We start from the raw sequence: 27186 nt of genomic DNA on the forward strand, positions 1-27186 counted from the left end.
TTCTGTTGTCTTCCTTGCTAATGTCAGCTTACTGGTGAATGTTGTGTCCTTGGCAGGATGATTATATGGAAGCCCTAGCAAGACTTCATCTGACAGTATCCAGAGCATACAAAGTCAATCCTGAAATCAATTTTGAAGTATTCATCCACAAAGTAGATGGTTTGTCAGATGATCACAAGATAGAAACCCAAAGAGACATTCACCAACGAGCCAATGATGACCTTGCTGATGCTGGTTTAGAGAAACTCCACCTGAGGTAAGTGATATGGATGACAGTATAACTGCTGCATTGCTGTCACGCTTATTGATATGAAAGATATCTTTCCCCTTAAAAATAATTCTGCATTTATATTGCAATTAACCACTGATAGAAAAGAAAATAATTTTAAAAAATAAATGGAGTACCCAATTTTCTTCCCAATTAAGGGGCAATTTAGCGTGGCCAATCTACCTGTTGTGCACACTTTTGGGTTGTGGGGTTGAGACCCATGCAGACACTGGGAAAATGTGCAAATTCCACACGGATGGTGGCCGGAGCCGGGATCAAACCCGGGTCCTTGACACCGTGAGGAAGCAGTGCTAACCACCGTGTCGCCCCATGGAAAGAAAATCATTGGAGCAATTATCATATTCTTGATATTTATTTCAAAATCGCTGCCTCCAGCTCTTGGCTGCCCTAAATCCATGGCTGCCCTAAATCCAATGGCATTTTATAATTTTGCTGTACAGATAATGTGGCGTTAAGCCATTCTGCTATCATTGCGCAAATTATCCAACAAGTTCGGGGACTAAGAAATATGTCACAAGTTGCAACTTCCCAGAACTTGCTGTTCGAAATTTGCTTCACCCAAACATGACCTTTACCTTGAATTTGCAGTTAATTTAAGTTATAGTAGTTAAATGTTAGTACCTTTTTAATCAAGCTAATAATTGTTAATGCATTAACAAACAACTTCTCTGGCCCAGATATTGAACAGTGTAAAGCAGAGTTCCATTCTGACAGGTGGTAAATTCTTAGTGTAGCATTAGGATATCAGGCTCAGCAAGAATTAATGTAAGACTGGGGAATAATGCCACCCACACATGACCTGAGACATTGTGGACTGGACAGAGACCTGTATAGAAACAAGCATGGAGTTAGCCCATAGCTTGAGCTGTGCCATTTATAATGTACGTAGTTATGTTTTTATCAATAAGCACTTAAATGTTCAACCATACAAGACTTAGAATCTCTTTGTGAAAACGACTGAATATACAATGTATAACTTGGTGGAAGCTGATTTAGAAACCTAGAATCTCAAAGAAGCTGGAGCAGAAATTCAAATGCTGGAAAGCTAACGGGGCAGCGACCTGATATGATTAAAAACACCTGAAGTGAAGACACAGAAATCATCTTTAAAAAGCTGCGTCACAGATTTGTTTGCAGAAAGGCAGAGAAAAAAAACCTCTGCAGCTGACGACTCCACACGGCTTTTTTATTTTATTCATTTACGGGGCGTGGGAGTCGCTGGTTAGGCCAGCATTTATTGCCCATCTCTAGTTGCCCTTCAGAAGGTGGTGGTAAATTGTCTTCTTGAACCGCTGCAGTACTTGAGGTGCAGGGTGTAGAAACACCCACTGAGCTGTTAGGGAGGAGGTTCCGGGATTTTGCCCCAGTGACAGTGAAGGAGCGGCGATATATTTCCAAGCCAGGGTGGTGAGTGACTTGGTGGGGAATCTCCCACGTGGTGGGTTCCCAGGTATCTGCTACTCTTGTCCTTCTAGATGGTAGTGGTCATGAGTTTGGAATATGCTGTCTAAGGAACCGTGGCGAGTTATTGCAGTGAACCTTGTAGATGGTGTGCATCTTGTAGATGGTACACATGGCTGCCACTGTTCATTGGTGGTGGGGGGTTTGAATGTTTGTGGAAGGAGGAGCAGTCAAGCGGGTTGCTGTGTCCTGGGTGATGTTGAGTTTCTTGAGTGTTGTTGGAGCTGCACGCATCCAGGCAAATGTAGAGTATTCCATTACGCTCCTGACTTTAGCAATTAAGCGTGGCCAATCCACCTAACCTGCACATCTTTTGGGTTGTGGGGGTGAGAACCACGCAAACATGGGGAGAATGTGCAAAGTCTACATGGACAGTGACTTGGGACCAGGATCCAACCCGGGTCCTCGGCACCGTGAGGTAGCAGTGCTGACCAATGTGGCACCATGCTGCCCTAGACCTGTAACTTGTAGATGGTGGACAGGTTTGTTTGGGGGGTGGGGGGGGGGGGGGGGGGCGTCAGGAGGTGAGTTACTCGTGTAGGATTCCTAGCTTTTGACCTGCCCTGGTAGCCCAGTATTAATATGTCAAATCCAGTTCAGTTTCTGATCAGTGGTAACCCCCAGGATGTTGATTGTGGGGGATTCAGCAATGGTAATGCCATTGAATGTCAAGGGGCGATATCTAGACATCTATAAAATAACAAGCGGCATAGATAATCTAGATAGTCAACATCTTTTCCCAAAGGAGTCTAAAGCTTAAGAGTGCATAGGTTTAAGGTTAGAGGGGAGAGATACAAAAGGGTCCAGAGGGGCAGTATTTGCATGCATAGGGTGATGAGTGTCTCAAACGAGCTGCAAGAAGCAGTAATAGAGGCAGAAAAAGCAACAGAGGCAGGAGACACTCCAGGTCAAAGAAGGGGATATCCAACTGACCACAAAAGGGTGGCAGTGCACCAGCTCCACCTTTTTTATTTCTTCCTGGCAAAGTGAATAACTTCACATTTTCCCAAACAATACTCTCATCTGCCATATTTATGCCCACTCGCACAACCCTAACTACATCTGGCTGCAAACTCCTTTTGTGTTTAACAGACTTTCCTACCTATTTTTACATTGTCGGCAAATTTGGCTTCCGTGCCTCCCCACCCCCAATCTAAGCCATTGATATAAATGGTAAAATGTTGAAGCTCCAGCATAGACTCCTGCGGGACTTCACTCGTCACTTTGTGCCAATCAGACAAAGACCATTTATACATGTATTGTTTTCTGCCAGCCAGGCAATCTTCTAGCCAGGCTAATATGTTGCCCCCTACACCATAGCAATGTAGGAACACCATGAACTTTTAGTTTCTGCAATAACCTCTGATGTGACACCTAATGCTTTCTGGAAATCTGAAGCACAGTAAATCTACCCTTTATCCACAGGAGATATTACTGCTCCAAAGCATTCCAATAAATTAGTTAAACTTGATTTCCCTTGCACATGCTGACTCTCCCTGATTATCTTTGGTTTTTGCAAGTGTCCAGCTATAACCTCCTTAATGATTGATTCTAACAACTTTCCCTCAACAAACGTCACGCTAAATGGCTGATGGTTCCCCATGTTCGGCCTCCCCGTGTTCGCCCCCCCCCCCCCCCCCCCCCCCCCCCCCCCGTTTCTTCAATCAAGGGGTTATATTTGCTACTGTGAGAACCGCAACATCCTTTAGAAGATTGAGATCAACCAGCAAGGGTCTAGTTCCAAATTTAAAAAAAAGAGTTTCCAAAACTTTGGCTTTGGGCGACTGAGGATCACATTGATGGAGGATACCAAGCTGTCTGTGGTGCCTGTTTGCACCACAGATAATACTGCACCGGCTCATGAAGCAAGTGCAACATTAACTGGATGTGACTTACAAAATGGGCTCATCCTCTCACTCGGCCGACTGAATGGTGTTCCGGCATGATCCAAGCTCCAAAGCCAAACCGGTTCCAACCATATCTGTCAGGGCGGCACATGGCACAGCGGTTAGCACTGCTGCCTCCCGGTGCTGAGGACCCAGGTTAGAATCCTGGCCGTGGGTCACTGTCCGTGTGGAGATTGCACATTCTCCTTGTGTCTTTCACGATGTGCAGGTTAGGTGGATTGGCCACACTAAATTGCCCCTTAATTGGAGAGAAAAATTGGGTACTCTTAAATTTATTTATTTTTTAAAAAACCATGGCTGGGATTCTGCGACCCCATGAATCAACACCGGCCTGCTGATTCTCCGGCGCCAATTCGCGGGCACCCGCGGGATCGGCGCCACGCCAGTCAGGGGCAGTTAAAAGCGCCCCCCTCAGCGATTCTCCGGGCCACGACGGGCCAAGTGCCCGCCACGTTAGGCAGAGTCCCGCCGGCGTGGGTTACGTATGGTCCCACCCGGCGGGACCTCCGAGTTCTGATAGCTTTGGCCGTCCTGGTGGGGGGTCGGGTGCCTACACAGTGGCCTGGCCCGCGATCGGGGCCTACCGATCGGTCGGCAGGCTAGCTCCGTGGGGGGGCCTATGTTCCTCCGTGCCGGGCCCCTGTAGGGCTCCACCATATTGCCTGGGGGCCGGCGTGAAGACAAGAACCCACGCACATCTGTGGACCTGCGCCGGCCATGGAGTGCCGGCTTTTGGGCGCCGGAGCCGTATTAGCCCCCTAGGAAGGGGTGAATACCTGCCACTTGAGGCCCGTTGACGCCGGAGTGGCTCGCACCACTTTTCACGCCGGCATCAGAACTTGGCCGTGGGATTGGAGAATCCCAGCCCATATCTGTCGACCTGACACAATTCAAGGCAGTGGGAGGAGCAGTCCGCCCAATGTTGTCAGTGGCAACATCCTGACCAAGCTCCAAATGCAGTGTTTTCAAAGCTCAATGCTAACAGTGGCGGCTGGCAACGTCCACTAGATGAGAAATCCAAATTGCTGACCAAGTGTATTGCCCCTTTGGCAGATTCTGTTTCAAGCGCTTGCCACTTGGTTCCTGAGATTTTTCAAGGCACGATGTTAGCGCTTTTGGAAGGCCTGGAGGGTGTAATCTGCCATACAGGTGATGTTTTGGTCCACAGCACAACTGGAGGATCATGACAGGAAGCTTGCTGGTATCCTCGAACGCTTACATGAAGCAGGGTTAACACTAAATGAAAAATGTAAGTATCCCAAGATCTCTGTTCAGTGCTGTTCGGACAAATCGTCAGCAGTAAAGATATCACAGCAAGCCCAGAAGAAAACAAAAAGCCATTGGTGAGCTCCTAGCCCATCTAGACATAGACATAGAACATACAGTGCAGACATCTAGAGCTTCCTGGGCAAGGTGAACCAGTTGGCAAAAGTTCTATCCAACGTGGCACAGGCTGCTGCAACACCCCAGAAAAGGCCAGACCTGGTGCTGGGCTATGCACCAGGACAAGTGCTTTGCACATAAAAATAATGCTGCTTTTGCTCAATTGTCCTGGCTCATTATAACTTATCCCTGCTCACTACTACAGCAGGGCGAGGATCAATTTAATTTTATAAGCATCCAGGTGGATGCTGCTGACTGGTATATTACGGATCTGGAGGTCTGAGGACGGCACGGTGGCACCGTGATTAGCACTGCTGTCTCACAGACTCCGGTTCAAATCTGGCCTTGGGTGACTGTCTGTGTGGAGTTCGCATTTTCTCCCCGTTTCATGGGTTTCTCTTCTGGGTGCTCCAGTTTCCCCCCCACAATCCAGGGATATGCAGGGTCGGTGGGGTTACAGGGATAGGCCAGGAGTGTGGGCCTAGGTAGAGTACTCATTCAGAGCGTTGGTGCAGTCTCAATGAGCTGAATGGCCTCCTTCTGCACAGTAGCAATTCTACGGTTCTATGGGCTGTCTGACTCCAGAATACGGTATGCCATTATCAAAATGAAGCTCTTGCAGTCACATGGGCTTACGAGGTGGTGTCTAACTACATTATCAGCCTGAAAGTCACCATTGAAGAGGATCATAAACCATTGGCCTCACTGAGCTTGCACAGACCAGCCCCCCCCCCCCCCCCCCCCCCCCCCGAATTGAGAGATTCTATTTGCATCTCATGAGATTCACATATGAGACAGTGCATGTTCAAGGAAATTGGCAAATTACTGCTGGCACACTATTCAGGGCCATGTACGACCGTACTGCATCCCATGATGTCAACCTGGTTAAGGAGGCTCGAGTCTCACTCCCAATTGGTGAGGAGATAACTGTCAACTACCTCAGGGAAACCTGCAACTCTGCAAGGAGAAGTTGCTAAATGAGTGTGTCAGCATCCACCATTTCAATTGATAAGTTTGCAGAAGCCAGGCAGCAGCGTCAAGTAAATTTGGTTTGAACAGCAGAATACTTTTTTTACTGAATTAGGTAATTGCTAGACTACAATGAGTGGTTGGTCATTCCCGTTTCCCTTTGGCTGCCGATTCTCCAAAAAACATTTATCAAGTTTACCTAGGCGTGACAAAATGAAGAGCGTGTGCCCAACCTGTGGCAGGGTAGCTGAACATAAAAAGGGCCATTGAAGAAATCGCAAATACCATGTGTGTGTGTGGTGCACAAGCCTGACCACAGAGGCCCTCATTCCCAGGCAGTTACTACCAAGCCGTAGGAATGGATGGGAATTGGCGTTTGTCTTTCGTGGCAGGTCTTCTCGAATCATGGCTGATCACTTCTCATAATGGATCGTGAGGAAGAAATTAGATGTGACTACTGAGGCAGTTGTGAAATCCTTGAAGAATATCCTGTACACCACCTACATAGTTTTACATGTTATCAATAAACACTATTTTCAAGTATACAATGCGCGTAACCTCGTTAAGCATTTTTTCTTTTCCGTTTCTTCTCAATGTTTTTTCATCATGCTCTTTCCCTGTTCTGTCTGTCTAACTGACTGACTCTGTCTGTCTGTCTCACTTCTTAATTTCCTTTGGTAAGCATGTAAATAATGTAAATGTTGCCACATACCCAGTGGACCTAAGGCTGCTCTTCCCTTTGAGAGCTGACTGGTGGTGATTTAACCTGAGGGCCGCCACATCTCTTGTGAAGACCAAGGTTGAGAAGGTGGGGCCTGCATGAATGACCTCAGGCGGTATGTTGGGCCCACTATTCACTGACATCCCAGATGCCTTGTTGCTCTTGCTATGCTGCCAGCAGCTGGCTCTCCCAGAAAATAATAGCATAACAAACAAAACTGAACTGTGCAGAAAAAGGTCAGATGTATAGCACAAACAGTGACATACGCTTGCTTCTATGTAGGCCTCTGACCAGTCCACAACTGACACGAGTCTTCAGGTCATGTGTTTCTTCCGATTGGACTGTGGGTGGTACTGTTTCCCAATGCCACTTTAATCCTCGCTGTGCCAGATGTGGATTATATTTCCAGCAATTTTCAATTGTTGCAAATGCTGTGAATCTGAACAGTTTCTTCATTTGACATCTCCATGTCAGTTATTGCTCATGACAAGAATAATGAACAGTTTTAATTTGTAAACGGAACACCCTGTTTCATAATACTTCCTCTATAATTTTGTTTAACAGAGCATTAACCAATCTTGGGAAGTAATTTGCAAACACTAGGCATAGTTTTATCTTTGTGCAAGTATTATTTTTCCTAAATAGCCTCAATGACTGACTGCTTTAGGACAATTGCAGCCAAGGTCTTTTGAACAGGTTCTTCTACATTTCCTATTTCAATGTTTTGTGCTGCCAGCACATGGAGGGAAAGACCCTTCTCTCCAGAATAACTAGTTAATTCATTTTCAGCTTATGACAATTCAGCAAATGCTCATAATACTTTAATACATCTATTAAAAGACAGGTTTGTGACACAATAGAAACTACAAAACTAAAAAAATAATTTTAATTCAACATAGAAACATAGAAAATAGGTGCAGGAGTAAGCCATTCAACCTTTCGAGCCTGCTCTGCCATTCAATAGGATTATGGCTAATCGTCTATCTCAAAGCATACTCCTGCACTCTCCCGTACTCCTTGGCAACTAGAGTCTAGAAATCCGTCTAATTTCCCTCATAAATATATTCAGTGATTTGGCGTCCATAACTTTCCGTGGTAGAGAATTCCATCAGTTTCATCTCCCTCCGACTGAAGACGTTTCTCCTCTTCTCACTCCTAAATGGCCTACCCTGTATCCTGAGACTGTGACCCCTTGTTCTAGATCCCCCAGCCAGGGAAAACAATATCCCTACATCCAGTCTGTCCATCCCTGTCAGAATTTTATGTTTCAAACATTAAATGTTTGTTCTTGCAGCGCGCTCATCCTCAATTTCTGTCCTTTATTTTTTATAAAACCTTAGTTTGCTCTAATTTAATCTATTTGCATGTCTGCAAACTAAGAAAGAGACCTTGCTAAATGGGTAAAAATGAGTTCCTGGTGACTACCTGTGCCTTTAACCAGTGCATTTGTTTATGGCGCTAATTGTGGCAGTATAAGGATATAATTTCCTCCGCCTTTCTCTGGATAAAATGATGCATGAAGATCTGCTCCTTTAAATTTGTCATGAATTCCTTTGGCTAGGGTACCTGGTGCTCCTTATTCTTTTCAAAGCTCCCTTGTTGGAATCTTCATGTCATTTTCACAATCTCTCCATGACTAAAGCAACGCTATTAATTTATCAAGTGAAGAGTGTAGAGTAGAAACCTGCGAATCATGAGCCTGAATACACTGCATCCACAGCACATTTACTTTGTTACATTACAGTCCTGTAGTTCATTTTGAATTGTAAATCATTGTATTCAGAACTGAGTATACTGGCTTAGAATTGCAAAGCTTCCGGGAGGTTGATCAAAAAGGAGAGGCACTTTTTCCTCGATGGACCAGCTACTGCTAACCGAAGAATAATCCTTTTATTTTATTCTTTCAAGGGTGTCTGCATCACTGACTAGGCCAGCATTTATTTCTTATTCCTAGTTGCCCTTGAGAAGGTGGTGATGAGCTGCCTTCTTGAATCACTGCAGTCCATGCGGTGTAGATGCACCCTCGGTGCTGTTAGGGAGAGAATTCCAGGATTTTTACCTAGTGACTGTGAAGGAACAACTATATATTTCCAAGTCAGGATGGTGAGTGGTTTGGAAGGGAAATTCCAAGTGATGATTTTCCCATGTGGCTGCTGCCCTTGTTCTTCTAGATGATAGTGGTCGTGGGTTTGGAACATGCTGTCTAAAGAGTCTTGGTGAGTTCCTGTGGTGCATCTTGCAGATGGTACACACTTTGTGAAGCAATTTGTACAGACTACAAAGAATTTCATCATGTAATAATTATGCAGACTCAATTTCTAGCTGTTTTTTAAATGAAATACAATATGAGCAAATGTAAGTTGGGTTAAAACCAAGGCCTAATTTATGTGAAAAATTGTCAGTTTGCATTGCATTTTGTTGATGCGCTTGTAGACAGGTTGAATGAGTTTTGTCTTTTTAGAGTTATATGTTTTCAATATTACTGATTATCATGCCTTCCCTTCCAGCTTTTACTTAACCAGCATCTATGATCATTCAATATTTGAAGCATTTAGTAAAGTAGTACAGAAGCTTATCCCACAGCTACCAACACTGGAAAATCTACTTAACATCTTTATATCGGTGAGTACCTGGATTAAAATTACTCCAATACAGAATAGGGAATGAAAGATAATTCCAGGTTGAGGCATCCCTTATTCAAAATTTAAAAAGCTCTGAAGTCCGCACTTTTTTTCAAATGCCGATGTGACACCACGAGTGAAAAATTCCACAAGGCTCTGTGAAGGTTCCCGGGTGAGCAGGTCCCAACGTGCCACACATGGTTGTAAGCGCTAGGTGGGGCAGTTTTGCCACCAAAACGGCAGTTTGTTCTCAGCAGTCAGCATAGCCAGGCGATTAGCTTGGGTCACTGTCTGTGCGGAGTCTGCAGGTTTTCCCCATGTCTGTGTGGGTTTCCTCTGGGTGCTCCGGTTCCCTCCCACAAGTCCAGAAAGACGTGCATGTTATGTGAATTGGACATTCTGAATTCTCCCTCTGTGTACCCGAACAGGCGCTGGAATGTGGTGACTAGAGGATTTTCACAGTAACTTCATTGCAGTGTTAATGTAAGTCTCCTTCTGACACTAATTATTAATAGTGCTTTACTCGGTGATTATTGCGTTTTTTCTGTGCTTTGTGGTGTGAATATCATGTTGAAAATGTGCAAAGGCCTGTAAATACCCCTATGGGTAACATTGAAAAGAAAAAAAGGAAACATTTGTGCTTATCTGTAACACACAAAATCAAGTTATTGCAAAAACTTGACTGGTGAGTGTGAGGCGTCTTCCAGAGGCGTATGGTGTTTGAATGACCACCATCTTATGATCTGAAGAAACAGAACGACAAACTTAGTTTTGCTGAAAGTGATGAGCAGGAGCTAATGAGAAATAGAAAAACATTGCATAATGAAGACCTTGATCGTGAAAGAGCGGATTCGTTGGCATCGGAGTGGACATGTGCCACCTAACGGTATGCTTATCGTGAAACAAGCGAAGATCTATCATGATGAACCTTAAATTGAAAGTAACGGGATATTCAGGCTGGTTGCAGAAACTTAACAAACGACACAGCGTAAAAAATTTTAGATTTGTGGAAATAAAGCTTCTGCTGATCACGAGGCAACAGAGAATTTAATTCAATTTGCCAAGATCATCATGATGGAAATCAACGCCAGATCAAATCTACAACGCTGATGAGACATCGTTGTTCTGGTGTCGAAGTATTTCAAAGCAGACATGGAGCACTCTTTGATCAATCTTTATTGACATGTGCACACGAAGCGCAAACCAGTGGGGTTCACTGCATTGCTCCAAATTAATCTAGTGAAGCAGAAAGATTTATAGTTTGATTAACCAATAGAATTTACAGATGCATTCTAGTCCTACTATTGGTCGCACACACCATTAATACGACAGTTAAACTTTCATTTTAGACCAATGAAAGGACAGTAATTCTAGCCAATAGAAAACAGAGCAAATGGACCAATAGAAAAACTAGCACCTTTAATCCTTTTGCATACTTATCTCCCCTCCTGCCCTTGGAGGTTATGGTAGTTCACAGAAAAGTGCATCCTTGTTACGGCTACTTCCATCATTCTGTCTCCACAGACTCATGTCATTCACTGAAGAACCAATTTATTATGGATTCCATTCCAACTTGTGTCCCTTGCTAAGAAACAGTATATCATGGATTCCACACTGGCATTATTGTCCCAGGCAGACGCTGACTGCAGCAGAAGGCCCCTACAGGTGTTATGACTGCTAAAGACAAAAAGACCGCAAGAAACTTAGTCGGAAACACAGCCCAGTCCATCTCACGAACCTGCCTCCCATCCATTGACTCTATCTACACCTCCCACTGACTTGGGAAAGCGGGCAGCATAATCGGAGACCCCTCCCACCCGGCTTATTCACTCTTCCAACTTCTTCCATCGGGCAGGAGATACAAAAGTCTGAGGACACGCACAAACAGATTCAAAAACAGCTTCTTCCCTGCCAGACTCCTAAATGACCCTCTTATGGATCGACCTGATTAATACTACACTCCTGTATGCTTCACCCGATGCCGGTGTCTGTGTATTCATATTGTGCACCTTGTGTTGCCCTATTATGTATTTTCTTTTCATTTTACTTTCTTTTCATTTACTAAATGATCTGTTTGAGCTGCTCGCAGAAAAATACTTTTCACTGTACCTCGGTACACATGACAAAATAAACGTGACACTGCCGGGATGTGCTGATGCAGCAGGCACACAAGTGTAAACTTGCTGTGATAGGCAAGAGCATTCGCCCTAGCTATTTTAAATGAGTGAATAGCTTAGCAGTCCATTATTACATAAACAAGAGGGCATGGATCACAAGGGACATATTTTCTGATTGGTTTCATAAAACATTTTGTACCAGCAGCTCATTCACACTGCAGGGAAACTGGACTGGATGTCGACTACAAGATTGTTATTCCTTGACAATTGTTCTGCACGTTCTCCAGCTGAAATTCTCGTCAAGAATAATGTTCATGCTACATTCCCCCAAATGTGACTTCATGAATTTAGTCATGTGACCAAGTTATCCTTCAATCAATGAAGAGTAGATATAAAGACTTTTTCTTGAGCAGCATGCTGGCAGCAAAGAACAGAGGCGTGGGTATGAAAGGTTTCGAAAAGGAGTTTAACATAAAGGATGCCATCTATGCTGCTGCTGATGCATGGAACACCGTAGATAAAGACTCCCTTATGCATGCCTGGCACAACATGTGGCCTGCAACTATGTTCAATGATGATTATGAACAAAGTGAGAGTTTCATGGATTCTGTGTGAAGTGAGGAAAATATCATAACCGTACAAATGCAAAAGGAAAACCCTCAGATGCCATCAATAAGCTGGAGGAAATAGACATCAAAGAAGTTCTCAATATTGAGAATGAGGCTACAGTTGTTCATTTAATGCCTGATGGTGAAATAGCTGAAATGGTTCTCAATCAAGATAATCATGATGATAATGATGATAATAGTGAAGACGAAGATGACATTGTTAGCACAGCGGGAAAAGTGCACATAGATGTCATGGTGAAAATGTGTGACTGACTTATTAAGGACTAGAACAGTGTGCATTCATAACGGAACAAGAAATCATGTCAGTTTATAAAATCAAAGAGAGACTGCTTCAACAAAAAACATTGTTAATTATGCAGATCATGCTAGTGGAAACATTTCAAGTCATCCAGCACAGCGCATTCTCATCCTTTCGCATGAAATCTGAATTCAATCCCCACCTAAATTAATTGAAGCTCGGTTGGTTCAATGTACATATCGTTATTTAATTTAAAATATTGCAGGCTGTATGTGTCTATATGGTGTAAATGAAATATAAATGAATTTGCTGTTTAGACTTGAGTCACATCCCCGTTGGATGAACTCCTCCATTATATAATATTACAGGTATTCCAGAATTCTGGAATCAGAGATCCTTTCGGCCCCAAGTACAGGCTCAACCTGTACTTTTTATCTAATTAAAAAATCTGACTGGGCATTTCAATGTCTGATCAGTCAATAGTCTAAATTCTCTTTTCTCACTGAAGTTGATCAATTATACCAGTAGGTATAATACCGATAGGTATACCTTTTTTGGTGGCGTGCCGAACCTGCTTCACAACAATTCAAACTAGGTGTGCAGTATTACTGAGGAGTGAAGCCACCAAAGCTCATATTGTAATCTGCTGCAGTTCATTTTCAGATGCTGGGCTGCCGTTCATTCAGAACTTGAACAGAACTGCAGCAGGAGGGAAATTCTGCAACTTGATCCCTTCTAATGAAATGTAAATTAAAAATGGCAGTCTGAGTCGACAATTCTTTGAGCTCATCCAATTACTTACGTTTTTGTTTTTAAATTTCTTGCTCATTTCCTTAGTTTTTGTGGGATTGAGGTTTTCTAAGATAATAATTGCTGTCACAAGTAGGCTTCAATTAAGTTGCTGTGAAAAGCCCCTAGTCACCACATTCTGGCGCCTGTTCAGGGAGGCAGGTACAGGAATTGAACCCACGCTGCTGGCATTGCTCTGCATTGCAAGCCAGCTGTTTATCCCACTTAACCAGATGGAACCTCGGCAGATGATTTAAGGTGAATTGCATGGGACCTAATGCTTGGCCGTCACACTTAGACACCTGAAATGTGTCAGCTGCTTACCTAGGAAACAGAAAAATTATTGGAAAATTCAAACCGCAATTGATCACCTTAAATATTTGTAAATGTGATTGATCACTTTAAGTATTAATTTTTCTACTTCCTACTGTCCTCTTCCTTCCTATCACAGCAAATTGCATCAATTGAGATTTCAATTGTAAATTTGTGGGGAAACTGGATTTAATGTAGGTCGTTAGTTACTTAAAAAATTGCAAATCTGTGCGCATTTTCCAAATTCTATGAAACGTTTTCCATACCTAGCCGAGAATTTCTTTCATTACTCAGCACATGATGCTCTTTAGAATATGTTTAAAATTATAATTTTTGTCATCTAGTAATTGTCACCGTTATATCATAAAAGATTTTCCAAGAATTTGAACTGAGCAGTATCAATAACACAGCAAAATGGGAATTTAGTACTGTCGGAATTGAATTATTAGATTATTTGAATTAAATGAGTTGGACTTGAGCGGAGTAGATCATATGGTATCCAAATAATGACTGCAGGGGAAACTTAACAACCAAAATACAGAGCAGACAATATCCCAATTGCCTTTGTTTGCATCATAACCAAAGCAGTTTCTCGTGTAATTGTACTACTGTCTGCTTTAACAGTTCAAAAAGAAAGAATCAAGGTTTTGAGTTGGTGAAAATCACCCTTCAATCAATGATTTTATTTAATCAAAGCATGATCACCCAGATGCTTAAACTGCTCCTTTTTTACCTGCAGAATTCTGGGATTGAGAAAGCCTTTCTTTTTGATGTAGTCAGTAAAATCTATATTGCCACGGACAGTTCTCCTGTAGACATGCAGTCATATGAACTGTGCTGTGATATGATAGATGTGGTGATTGATGTCTCTTGCATTTATGGGTAAGTACCTAGATGTATTAATAAATATATACAATTTTTAGTAGACCTATAATTGTTACTCTGATCCAGATTAGTTTGCCTGTTTTCAATGTCACCAGGAATATTTACAGATTGAGGAGTAAAAGATGGAATTCAGTAGTTTTTGTCCCATCACATTGCTAGTATGCACAAACAGTGGATGGAAATGAGTAAGTTGGTCCTCCTGGCAATCCTTGTTTGGAAGACATGTTTTCCTATAATCCCAATAATAGAATGGTACAGCACAGAACGAAGCCATCCAGCCATCATAGCTATGTCGCCTCTCTGGAAAAACCCATCCAATTAACCCTGTTCCCCTGTCCTTTCCTCTAGCCCTACATATTTTTCCCCCTTCAAGTATTTATCTAATTTAATTTTGAATGTAATTAAATTTGCTTTCACCACCTTTCAGACATAACGGCTCACTCTGTAAAACAAAATCTGCTCATCTTCCCACTGGCTCTTGTGCTAATTACCTTTAAATATGTATCCTCTGGTTACTGACCATTCTGCCACTCTCTCGTTTCCTGCCCGAATAGTGCAGAAAGTGCTTCTCAGAGCTGCACATTCTAAGTGTTTCAGGTGATTAAAGAATCCTGCTGTACTGTCTATGTTGATAACTGAAGCTGCATTTCAGATTCAGCAATAAACTCATCAGTTTTCCACTTTCCAACTCCGTGTGAGTGTTGCAGCTCATTTCTGGGTAACGAAGTTTCCACTGAATGGAGTGGTGCAGTCAACACATCTGGAGAGCAGAGGTTAATATCCTAGAATCATACACACAAGTGGGCCGTTCTGCCACATTGTGCTGGCTCTTTAAACGAGGTTTCCCATTGCCCAGAAAATGGTTTATTTGCAAGCACTTCTCCAAATTCCCTTTGAAATTTTTTGAGTTTACTTGATCATTCTTCAGGCAGTGCACTCTAAATCACAGAAATTTGCTCTATAAATATTGTTTATTTGTGTCACTTCTGTTTCTTTTATCAATTGTCTTGAATCTTTTTCCATTAATTACTGATGCTTTTGCAATGAAAGCTGCTTCTCATTTACTGTTTCAAAAGCCTTCTAGATTCAAACACCTCTGCTTAACAGTCTCTGCCCTAAAGAGATTCCAAGTTTGTCCAGTTTCTCTACCTATCAAGAGGTTCCTCTGCTTCTGTTTTTTAAAAAAGAAACTGGCAAAGCATTTGTTCAGCATTTCTGCAGGCTACGGCGAATATTGTGATGGCAGTTTTTTAATTCATGGTGTAGCATGTACTATATCCTAGTTTGAAAAATGTAAGCAATATTTTAAACAGGAATTTTCTAGCACTCTGTATTCTGCCATCTAGTGACTGAAATTACACACAGCCATAATATGCCAAAATTTACTTCCGTTTATTTTCTGTGGCTCTCCTTCCTCTTTTTATAACAGTCATTGGTGCTAAATTACATTCTAGAGAAAAGCAGGAAGAATTGACCTATGAAAGTAATACATATAATAATTTATCTCTGCAGACTTAAAGAAGATGGCACTGGGAGTGCATATGATAAAGAGTCTATGGCAATTATCAAACTCAATAACACAACAGTCCTGTACCTAAAGGAAGTGACTAGGTTTCTTGCTCTTGTATGCATTCTAAGAGAGGAAAGCTTTGAGAGAAAAGGTAATGTTAAACTAGGGTCTGAATTGCTGTTTAATAAATATGCTAAGTTTTCTCTGCTACGGAACTTGTAGCAATTATTTTCCTCTTTGATTTTTGCTTTGTTTATCCATTGCAGTGGTGCTGATAGAGCATTTTTAATTTAGTTGGCCAATATTTTGACTCTTATTGTGGCTTATCTTCGGTATTTCCCTTTTCAATCCAATAATTTACTCTTTTCCTTTCTAAAAAAAAAAGTATATACATTGAGGCCTACGCCATGTTAATGAGACTATTCTGTCATGTTAGGAAATGTGCTGAAAGACCAACCCATCCTTTACCCATTCCAGAAAGGTGAGCATGGCCATACCACAAGAATTATTTGGAAAAGCGATTGCAGTACAGAGTACTATCGGGCGCTCTTGCTTTGGTTGGATGCATGGGTTTCCTGGCTTGGATATAGACCATGCATGACATTTTAAATAACCCCATTGAGTATATTGTATGGGATTTGAAGTATGTAGTTGTAATATTTCAGAATTTCAATAGCAAAGAACATTGAAGTGCTCTTCACATTTACCATTTCAGAGTTTCTTAAGGGCTCCGCTATCTTGAAGGATACGACTCAACTTTTATAGCTCTTTCTTTAGTGAAGCCGAGTTTAATTTACAGCCCTTTTTAAATTGGGATTTCTATGCTGCCTATATTTTGGCAAAGGTCTTTCCTACCTCCATTAGGAAGTTGTGTGGCTGCGATGAAAAATGAATAAAAGTGAAAAACAGGAAACATGTTTCTCAGTGTCCCTGCTTTCTGTTACAGGTTTGATAGACTACAATTTCCATTGTTTTCGTAAGGCCATCCATGAGGTATTTGAGGTTGGAGTGAGTGCTCACAGACCAAGCAGCCACCAAGTGAATATGCAAAACATGAAGACAGTGACTCACAATGGCACACCCAGAGCTGCTGTGTAGCCCAGCCATAGGATGACTGTGCCAACCTTCCTGTGATCTAAGTCTGATGACACAGCAGTAGACAAAACAAAACGCAAGCAGAGCACAACAGGACTTGCATTAAAGATTAGAGTGGTGCCCTTTCTCTTGATGAGAAGAACTTGTGTACTGAACTTTTGTGGATTAACGCTAAGCGATTCTGTAAGCTGTATCTGTACACTGGGAGGTCTAGCTGTGTCAGTACAGTGGTGGCTTTGCAAAGTACCAAACCCACAATCATGCCAGAATAATATTTCCATTGGTTCAGCCTTTTAATCTGATTTGTACTGATGTACAAATAGAATAAGATAACATCCTTTTCATGGCCTAAATATGCCAACAATTGATTTATTGTTCCAAGTGTTGTCTGCCCATGACCGACCCCCAGTCTCCCACCCCACACCACAAGTTTTCTTTTTGAATCGTTCCTATCTAAAGGCTTTGGTTTGTGGACCCTCGGTGAAAGTTAAGATGATTGTAGTAGTGTATGCTGCTACTGCCAATGTTAAAATAACTACGGTCACCTGCTGTTTTGTCAAAAGACCAATTATTGTTTTGTGAAGTATTTATGCAGGGCCTCAAATGGGGATACTGTCTGCATGAATAACTTTGTCCTGACAGTTATGTAGCATTACTTACTGCTTAGGATGGTCCAGAATGTGTGCACTAGTGCTGGTACTAATATCATTCCTTTAGTACATTGCAAATTGCAGTTTGGTCCCCTTTCAATTTCAGTGGAGACAGAACAATGAAATATTCCTTCACTGCAAAAGCCTAATGCCAAAAAATGCACAAATGAAAATATAAAAAGCTTGGATTAAAATGAATGGAGGATGGAGTGAAGGGAAATGGAGGCCCTGAACCAACTGTGTGGTTTGGTGTGGTAATTTTCAGCATCCTGCAGTTGCATTGCAGATTCCTGCAGGAAACTGTTGTCAAAAGCTTATTTAACTTTGATCTAGTTCTGTTTACAAGTTGTACAGAACATTCAAATACAAGCCAGTAATGAAGTGAATTGAATGCGAAGCCATTGATCTCGACTGAATAATAGTTTATTCAGAATATTACCAATAATGACCATAAATAACCACTTGGCTTCCATCATCAATTAATGATACTAAGTGAATTGAGTTTTTGCTTTTCATAAAAGGCAACTGCACAGTCACATGAAAAAAAAGTCAACTGGCCAATCAAGTAATACAGGTGAAAGAGGGACATATTTCATTGAAGGTAGTAGTAATATCAGCATGTGTTTAAATGATTATACTATATGGCAGAGCCTTGTACAACAATATTGCATATCCTAATGCACAAAAACTCCCCATTGTTACTACTACTTGTACTGTGTTTGACACTCCCTTATCAGTACATCTTTAAATGCCACTGTATATTTTACTTGTATACATTCAGTTTGATTAGAACTGATACCACCACACTCTGCAGGTGATTTTGAGTGTGCCGGTGATTTTGAGTGTATGTTGTTGACTTGCTTCAGTATTCACTTAAACCCTCCATATTCCTGATCTGATAACTTGATGCCTTTATATTTATAGCTTCTTTCTTTCACAGACCTGTTTTAAGCTTGGGTTATCAATAAATCTGTAACTGGCTTCAGATGTTTTGTCCTTTTCGTGGAATTCTGAATCTGCTGAAAACTATTCTATAATTTCAAATGAAGAACATTTAAGGATCTATAGAATGAAGTTTGTTTCATTTAGCCGAAGCCAGCGCATCCCAATAATTTGTTTCATTCAAAATTCCTAGTGGTCAATGGAAAAACAGCACTGTTCAGAGGATGGTGTACTAACTTTTGTGAACGTTAGATCTGTGTATTTTGATTTGGTAAATGTGAAACTAAATTATATCCACATGATCAAATCTGCTAACCATTATTTCAATAGAATAAATATTGACTAGAAAGTCCACAGAACTTTGGGAGATGTATGACAAAACTTGTACTTGCTTGTCTTGCCCCAATTTGGGTGATTGCTTATCTGGAATATTATATTTAAAATATTCAACAATTATCAATAGATGAAGCACAAAGAAACAGTAGATTGTTGTTAAATATTCCAGAATGTAGATCATAGCAGGCTTTTGGTAATCAAACTTGACACTGCTCCCATACTCAACAAAAGTTTCATTTTGATAAAATGACCAAGTTCTAAAGTTGATGGGGAAAATGTCATTGTTATTATGGCTAGCAATTGATATACACCTTGAAATGAGGCTATAGTCCTATCCATCTAATATAAATGTTGACTGAATCTTAGCATGGAATAATCTGTGAGCTGAGCTAAAGCTGTTTTTGATTTGCCTTGCAACTTTTTGATGCATTGTTGGTTAAATGTGATGTGTACGGTAATTTTCCTGCAGAGGAGGGAGAAATGATTGGAGGGCGTGGCTAATCGGAGTTGCTGTGGCACACCTAATGTCTAATTTCTGGTGTTTGCAGAGGCTTTGGTGCTTTACACATGCCTTCCCTAATGTACAATGGTGCACAGGGATGTACAGAGGTACATAGGGATCTGGAGATGGGAAGACTTTATAAGAACTGCTTATGCATTGGCTTCCGACACCAAAACGGAGTCTGCTTGGTACTGTCAGCTTCTTTGAAATGCACTCATTTAGCCCTTTCAGCAAGCTGATTGTTATGCAAAGTTGCTGTTATGGCTGTTATTTTTTTCCAGATTCATTATTGTGTAATGAGACTATATATAAACAGCCTACTGAATCCTTGTATTGTCTACAAAAAGAAAATGCACATTCTGATGTCAGAATGTGTGCTGGAATAAACCTGTAATTTTTCATCTGCAGTGTTGCAATGTTTCTTCCCCTTTTTCCCCTTATTTCTCTTTCTCTTTGCCCCCCCCTACTCCCCCCCCCCCCCCCCCCCCCCCGATCTAGGCAGTCTGTTGCTGATCTAAAATCAGATATTTTGTTTAAAGCCATGCTGCATGTGGTTAATATATCAGATAGTTGAGGATAGCAAACTATAGTTATTGGTGAATTGAAATTGCAAGACAGTAATCCTATTCATATCTTGGATGATGAGAGCAGCATTGATTCTTTGTTCCCCAATTGAAACCTCAATTAGATTGCTTCATTCACTGGTAGCCATCTTATACCAGAGAGTACTTACCATTTTTTAAAAACAAATCACCGTTTAAAATTGTCTTCAGCGATATTGTCTGGGTGGCAAAATATCAAATTATATTTTTGTTGCGGACTAATGTTTTTTTAATAAATATCAATGGTTCTCTGGATTTGGGATTTTATGTATACTGGAAATGGCATACATGGCATTATACATGCATGCATTAGTGTGATTATCAGAACAAATCGCTATTAGACCGCTTAACATCAGGGTGCATGTAATACAAATTATTCACGACACTCAAAAAGCATTAGTGTGTGGAATTATTCTTCCATTCTTGCTCTATTCATTTTTTGCAACATTAACATGTACAATTCAAAAGGTGGTCTTTCAGAATACAGAAATACTGGATCTAGAAGGGAAGAAATGCAAGATCTATTCCAAACTCTCAAGAACATGATGTGAGCCACCAACATTTCAGAACAGAAGTAACACACACACTACCTTTGGTGCTTTGAACTCTTGTGTACTGTTTTGAATTTGAAACTAGTTGAGGCAATTTTTATTTTATCCAGTCTCTATATGGTGGTGTAGCAAATTATGGAAGTAATATGGGTGGACATTTGGCTTCGGTCTTAATATGTTTGCATGAAGTACTTATACAATGGGGTGTTGAACTCCATTTACATGGCCTGATTTAACATCCTCGCACTTAATGTGGGGCATATTCAGCAAAAGGTTTCTGGACTTCCTTGGGTAGAAATTAATGTTTCACCCATTTTTTTGACATTACCTATTTCTGGGTTTGGTCCTGAATCTAATTTGTGCTGTGCTCCTTGCTGCATTTAGATTTCCCTGGCAGCTGTCTGAAGTTTGAATTAACTTCAGTATGTAGCAGTAGGGCCCTGTTTCCTGTTTCAGGGCTTTTTTAAAATGAAAAATGAGTGTTTAAAAAAAGGACCACCGTAGGTGACAAGTGGGAATGTGTATTTAATAAAAAGGACCATTGCAGATGACTGAAGTGGTAGGGGGACAGTGTCCCTATTTGCTTTCACACATTGCCCAACAATGCGGGAAGGCTCAAATTTGATCCCCTAGTGCTGGATGACATGTCCAGCAGTGTGGCAATGTGCCAGTGACTTGACTGTTTTGTTCAAATAAGGTCTAAGGCCTAATTTTGGATGAGTCTAGGCCTCTGCAATAAATTCAGTTGAAATAGGAGCATCAAACTCAGGGTAGCTTGTGACTCAGAGGAACTGAAGGAGCAGTCCTGCAGCATGTTTCTATTCAAGCCTGACATGAATGGTGGTGGTTGGAACTTGCCATGTAAAACTAGAGTGCACATTTCCTTTAACAATGAAAATTCTCAGTCTCCATATATTCCATTTCTCGTTTGCATGATAACATCGATTTTTTTCACTTTATCCACAGTCCGTTCGAACATCTAATTTGCCCTTTTTTTGGCTGCTCCCACTCAATACTCGGTGCCCTGCACAAACCATTCCACTATATTTCCTTGTTCTCTTTCCTGCTGCATCCATCCCCAATTTCCCAACTCTTATTCTCTACTATCTTTCCCCCTCCCTTATCCCTCTGTGGCCCCTCCTTTAATTCCCATTCTCACCAATACAGATTGGAGTGGAATCTCTCAATTATTTCAATGTACATTGGGCTAGACCTTCTACATCAACTTCGCAGGAGATTCATGTGGGAGTTGATGAATCTGTTTATAGCTTTCAATGTTCATAAAGGTAAAACCTTCAAATTTTCTACTGGTGTATTCCTGAATGAGTAAAGCCATTCTTTCTTGAAGCGATACAAAGAACAAAGAAAAGTACGATGTGGAGATGCCGGCGTTAGACTGGGGTGAGCACGGTAAGAAGTCTTACAATGCCAGGTTAAAGTCCAACAGGTTTGTTTCAAACAAGATCTTTCGGAGCACTGCTCCTTCCTCAGGTGAATGAAGAGGTATGTTCCCGAAACACATCTAGACAAATTCGAAGATGCCAGACAATGCTTAGAATGCTAGCATTTGCAGGTAATTAAGTCTCTACAGATCCAGAGATGGGGTAACCCCAGGTTAAAGAGGTGTGAATTGTCTCAAGCCAGGACAGGTAGGATTTCACAAGCCCAGGCCAGATGGTGGGGGATGAATGTAATGCGACATGAATCCCAGGTCCCGGTTGAGGCTGCACTCGTGTGTGGAACTTGGCTATAAGTTTCTGCTCGGCGATTCTGCATTGTCGTGCGTCCTGAAAGCCGCCTTGGAGAACTCTTACCTGGAGATCAGAGGCTGAATGCCCTTGACTGCTGAAGTGTTCCCCGACTGGAAGGGAACATTCCTGCCTGGTGATTGTCATGCGATGTCCGTTCGTTCGTTATCGCAGCGTCTGCATGGTCTCGCCAATGTACCACGCTTCGGGACATCCTTTCCTGCAGCGTATGAGGTAGACAACGTTGGCCGAGTCACACGAATATGTACCGCATACCTGGTGGATGGTGTTCTCACATGTAATGGTGGTATTCATGTCGATGATCTGGCACGTCAAAGAAAAGTACAGCACAGGAACTGGCCCTTCGGCCCTCCAAGCCTGTGCCGACCATGCTGCCCGTCTAAACTAAAATCTACACTTACGGGGTCCATATCCCTCTAATCCCATCCTATTCACGTATTTGTCAAGATGCCCCTTCAACGTCACTATCGTCCCTGCTTCCACCACCTCTTCTAGCAGCGGGTTCCAGGCACCCAGTACCCTCTGCGTAAAAAGACTTGCCTCGTACATCTCCAAACCTTGCCCCTCGCACCGTAAACCTATGCCCCCTAATAATTGGCCCCTCTACCCTGGGAAAAAGTCTCTGACTATCCACCCGGTCCATGCCCCTCATAATTTTGTAGACCTCTATCAGGTCGCCCCTCAACCTCTTTCGTTCCAGTGAGAACAAACCAAGTTCATTCAACCTCTCCTCATAGCTAATGCCCTCCATACCAGGCAACATCCTGGTAAATCTCTTCTGCACCCTCTCAAACCTCTGCATCCTTCTGGTAGTGTGGCGACCAGAATTGAACACTACAAGTGTGGCCTAACTAAAGTTCTATACAGCTGCAACATGACTTGCCAATTTGTATACTCCATGCCCGGCCAATGAAGGCAAGCATGCTGTATGCCTTCTTGACTACCTTCTCCACCTGTGTTGCCCCTTTCAATGACCGTACACCTAGATCTCCCTGACTGTCTCTTGAGTGTTCGACCATTCACTGTATATTCCCTACCTGCATTAGATTTTCAGAAATGCATTACCTCACCTAGAAGATAGAAGCATATAAAGGTGAATGAAGTATCTGGAAATGTGACTCTTCCTCAATCTGTAAGTGTCTTATTTTAATTCTCCGAGAAACACTGCTGTTTGCCATCCCAAAGTTTGTAAGGGGTGAGCGGAGAGCAAACATGTTTTTGTACAAATTCGAAGCACGTTTTCCATTTGTTAACTGACCAAATAAATCCTTAAAAACAACTTTTGTATTGGGATTGAACATTACAATGTACTGGCATTTTTTTAAAAAATGCAATAACTTTTATAGATTGTTTTTGGTGTATGCACTAAAATGGAATAAGTTTAATCCTTGTTCCTGAGAAATGCTTGGGGCTTGCAGCACCAGCAGGGGGCAGAATATACACAGTAGTTACCATTCTGTTTAATACTATGAGCATAGGAAGCTTCTAACAACGAGAAATAGTTAATTCTATTATTTGTAGACTGCAGTGTCTTTGTCAGTCAACTCCTGTAATACCATTTGAAAGGCTCATTTTCCTTCAATGAGGGCAACATCTTTGGGAGTTGCTGACAACTTTTCAGAGTTCACCGAGCTAAATCTTCATAGGACATGTTCAGCTCAGTGTTTTTTTTGATATCAAAACAGTGCAGGTAGAGGCTGCCTATCAATATTGTGCATGCCAACTGTCATTACTATTATTTTGTTGATGTCTCATTCCATGCTTTTATACTGTTTTGCTTTGTAACATCTTTCTTGGGCTTTAACCAATGGAGCCATCATTTTGTCCACAGCTTTGTTCAAAGCCTCTCACGCCACTGAAATTGATGGCACGGGATCAAATATCAGCTGACTAATCCATGTTTACTGAATGAACATAGCTGAATCCAGCCTAAATTCAATGTGCACTGTAATTCACTCCCAATTCATCATAGTTCTGAAGTAAGATCATCATTCATAATATGTGGTGTTTTACAAATAATCATTTGGTGGTACTGAACTTTTGAGTATTGCTGAAAAAGAGACATTATTTGTCAAAGTTTTTCATCTTGTGCTCAAGATAATCACAGGAATACCAATGTTAGGGAAAACAACTTAATATTGCAGAGTACTGATTGTTGGCAAGTAGACTGGTAGAGGCGTTGCTATATAGAATGCACTATTTGATGGTGACTGACAGTTAACTGCCAAACATTTTTTTAAGTTTAAACCAGGCAGAATGACTGGCATTGCCCTGAGGAATGAACCAGCAAATGGCTATCACTTATTTTGCTCAGGCACAATTCTTTGACCGAACAAGTACAAAAGTTCTGTCTACTTTAGCTAAAGAAAATAACTGAGCCATTTGCTGGTTCAATAACAGTTCAAATGGAACCTTAAAAACTTGTTACTTTGACTTTCCTCATATTCGCAGGTGTATCAGGCTGTTGCCTCGAGTGATAGTTTTTATTATCAAGGCTGATTTGAGATGGGAAATTTTTCTGGTTTGAATACATTAGTTGCTTTAATTGGAGCATTCTTGGCACAGCCGGGCTTTCAAATATAAAGTTGGAACTGGAGTTGGAATTGTAATGAGTTTTATTTGAAATAAATTACTAGGATTATAACAAGCTCCAAAATTGCACCACGTTGTCTGTTCAAACTTAGCTTGCGGATGGGGGAATGCAGTTGTAAAATATATTCCAAGACTTAAGCACTTGCATTCTCTCTAGTCATGTCTAATCCACCTCTGTTGCAAACTACATTTTTATATATTTCAGAAAATATTTGTCAGATAACTCATGGCAAGTACATAGAACATAGCGCAGAAGGAGGCCATTCGGCCCATCGAGTCTGCACTGACCCACTTAAGCCCTCACTTCCACCCTATCCCCGTAACCCAATAGCCCCTCCGAACCTTTTTGGGCACGAAGGGCAATTTAGCATGACCAATCCATCTAACCTGCACGTGTTTCGACTGGGAGGAGACCGGAGCACCCGGAGGAAACTCTCACAGACATGGGGAAAACGTGCAGACTCCGCACAGACAGTGACCCAGCGAGGAATCGATCCTGGGACCCTGGTGCTGTGAAGCCACAGTGCTAGCCACTTGTGCTACCATGCTGCCCGGTACTGCTGAACTTTCAATCTAATTTCTTGCCTTTATGATAGCTTTCTGGGACTGTATCAATTTTGTTTTAAATTGTCAGTCACCTTCTCCTCGATCTTTACTTTCAAGACCCTTGTTGCAGACTGAGGATCTATACTTTTCCTAGTCCTTGATAAGATACCAAATTCACTTGTTTACTAGCTGAAGTTTGGTGGGATGGAGGTGTATTGTTCACTTCTCGATTTACAAATGTAAGCAGAAAATTCTACTTGTACAAGTTTTCAAAATGCTGCAAGCCCCCTTCTGTGGCACGTGCGCATATTCCTAAGGATTTAAATAGATTACCCCACCTGAGAATTGAGGATTTTTTTTAAAGAGGTATCTTCTGGTTCAATTTAAAATACATTTCATTGATAAATATTGGATCCACAAGTCATAATCAGGGTAAACGAACATTTGAGAAATAACAATAGGGTGCAATCAGAAACAACTATAATGAAATCATTATTTGTTCTCAGAATTACTCCGTACTGAATTTGTGCTGATGTTTTGTTAACATTGGCCAGTGGGTTCAAACTTAAGTAGGTGACTCAGAAGAACTAATGTAATTTGATTGTACTTAATGGAATGTGACAGTAGGTGGCAGACTTGATCAGGTTTTTACGACTGAGGTGGCCAATGACTGGCAGATATTGGCGAAGGATTGTTAACTTATTTAATTTAACCTCGGCAGCCATTCTTTTGATCGTATGAAAGTTCTATTCAGATTTTCAATAAATATTATTGTAATTTGGTCCAAAATCAATTTATTACAACAAAATCCTAAACTTAAATATTCCTCTGAATGCATTTAGTGTAAATTTTAATTTAATTTAATGGATATGAAATATTCTCACAAGCAATATCAGAAATTAATACAGAGCATTAGAAATATTGTGATATATTAAATATGTTCGTATTAGATCAGTGTTCTTTGCTGAAGAGAATGGATTGAGTCTGATATATTTTTTAATAGGAAAGCAAAATTATGGCCTGTGAATCACACATGAAATATCGCTAGTAAAGAAAACCAGGTGAAATATGTTGATTAACAAAGCATTGTTCCATGATTTGCATCCAGTGCTGTTTACTAGTGAAATCTAACCTTCTGGACAGATTTTTGCACTCTACTCAGCTTATTATTGCAGTACTTCATAAAAGATTTTTTTTTAAAAACAATTTATGCCAAAAAGTATTAGGAAGACCCTGAGGACTCATTAAACTGGTGACATGACATTAGAAGGCAGCATCCATAACTGATGTTCAAGCAGCTCTCCTGCAGCTGGTCTGTTGGAAACCACATTGACTGGGCACGCCTTAGGTTTGTAGAAGCTGTATTCTATTGATGATGCTCATTTGTTTTAATTGCTTTGATGTGATGTGGGCAGTCTTGAGGTGGCACAAAATATGTCACAAAGTAATTCTGAAAAGGTAGGGTTCATTTGCTGCTCTACCCGTCAGCAGCAACGTTTGCTGATAATAAAATTAACACTTTTTAAATATGTTCAGATGCCTAGCAGTAACATTTCTTGACAAAGTAGGAGTGTCACCTTAGCACTTTGCATATGAAAAGCCAAGGCAAGAAATGACACTCTGATTTTGTCAAGAAATGCAGTTCCCAGGCTAATAAATATCCAAATTATTATGTTTGACACCTACAAGTTGGTTTAAGAAAATCAGAGAAAATGAGCAGAACCGCACAGCTAGTCATTCCGTGAGAGTGGTGAAAATCTATGTTTTGTG

The 27186-nt window shown here is 41.3% G+C and overlaps 1 protein-coding gene across 2 annotated transcripts in view; it reads left to right on the plus strand.

Annotated features, from left to right (window-relative positions):
- Positions 1-19755, plus strand: part of rragca (Ras-related GTP binding Ca) — a 66988-nt gene extending 47233 nt beyond the window's left edge. The window contains exons 2-7 of one of the 2 annotated variants that reach the window (XM_038800875.1): positions 57-256; positions 9238-9352; positions 14176-14318; positions 15834-15982; positions 16268-16312; positions 16778-19755. In XM_038800875.1, coding sequence (XP_038656803.1) covers positions 57-256; positions 9238-9352; positions 14176-14318; positions 15834-15982; positions 16268-16312; positions 16778-16929 — 804 coding nt within the window. In that variant the 3' untranslated portion in view covers positions 16930-19755. The remainder of the gene's footprint in view (positions 1-56; positions 257-9237; positions 9353-14175; positions 14319-15833; positions 15983-16267; positions 16313-16777) is intronic. The other variant, XM_038800883.1, reaches the window with a different exon arrangement.
- Positions 19756-27186: the final 7431 nt, after the last annotated feature.

This window comes from Scyliorhinus canicula, chromosome 1 (assembly GCF_902713615.1).
Source record: "Scyliorhinus canicula chromosome 1, sScyCan1.1, whole genome shotgun sequence".
Taxonomy (NCBI): Eukaryota; Metazoa; Chordata; class Chondrichthyes; order Carcharhiniformes; family Scyliorhinidae; genus Scyliorhinus; species Scyliorhinus canicula.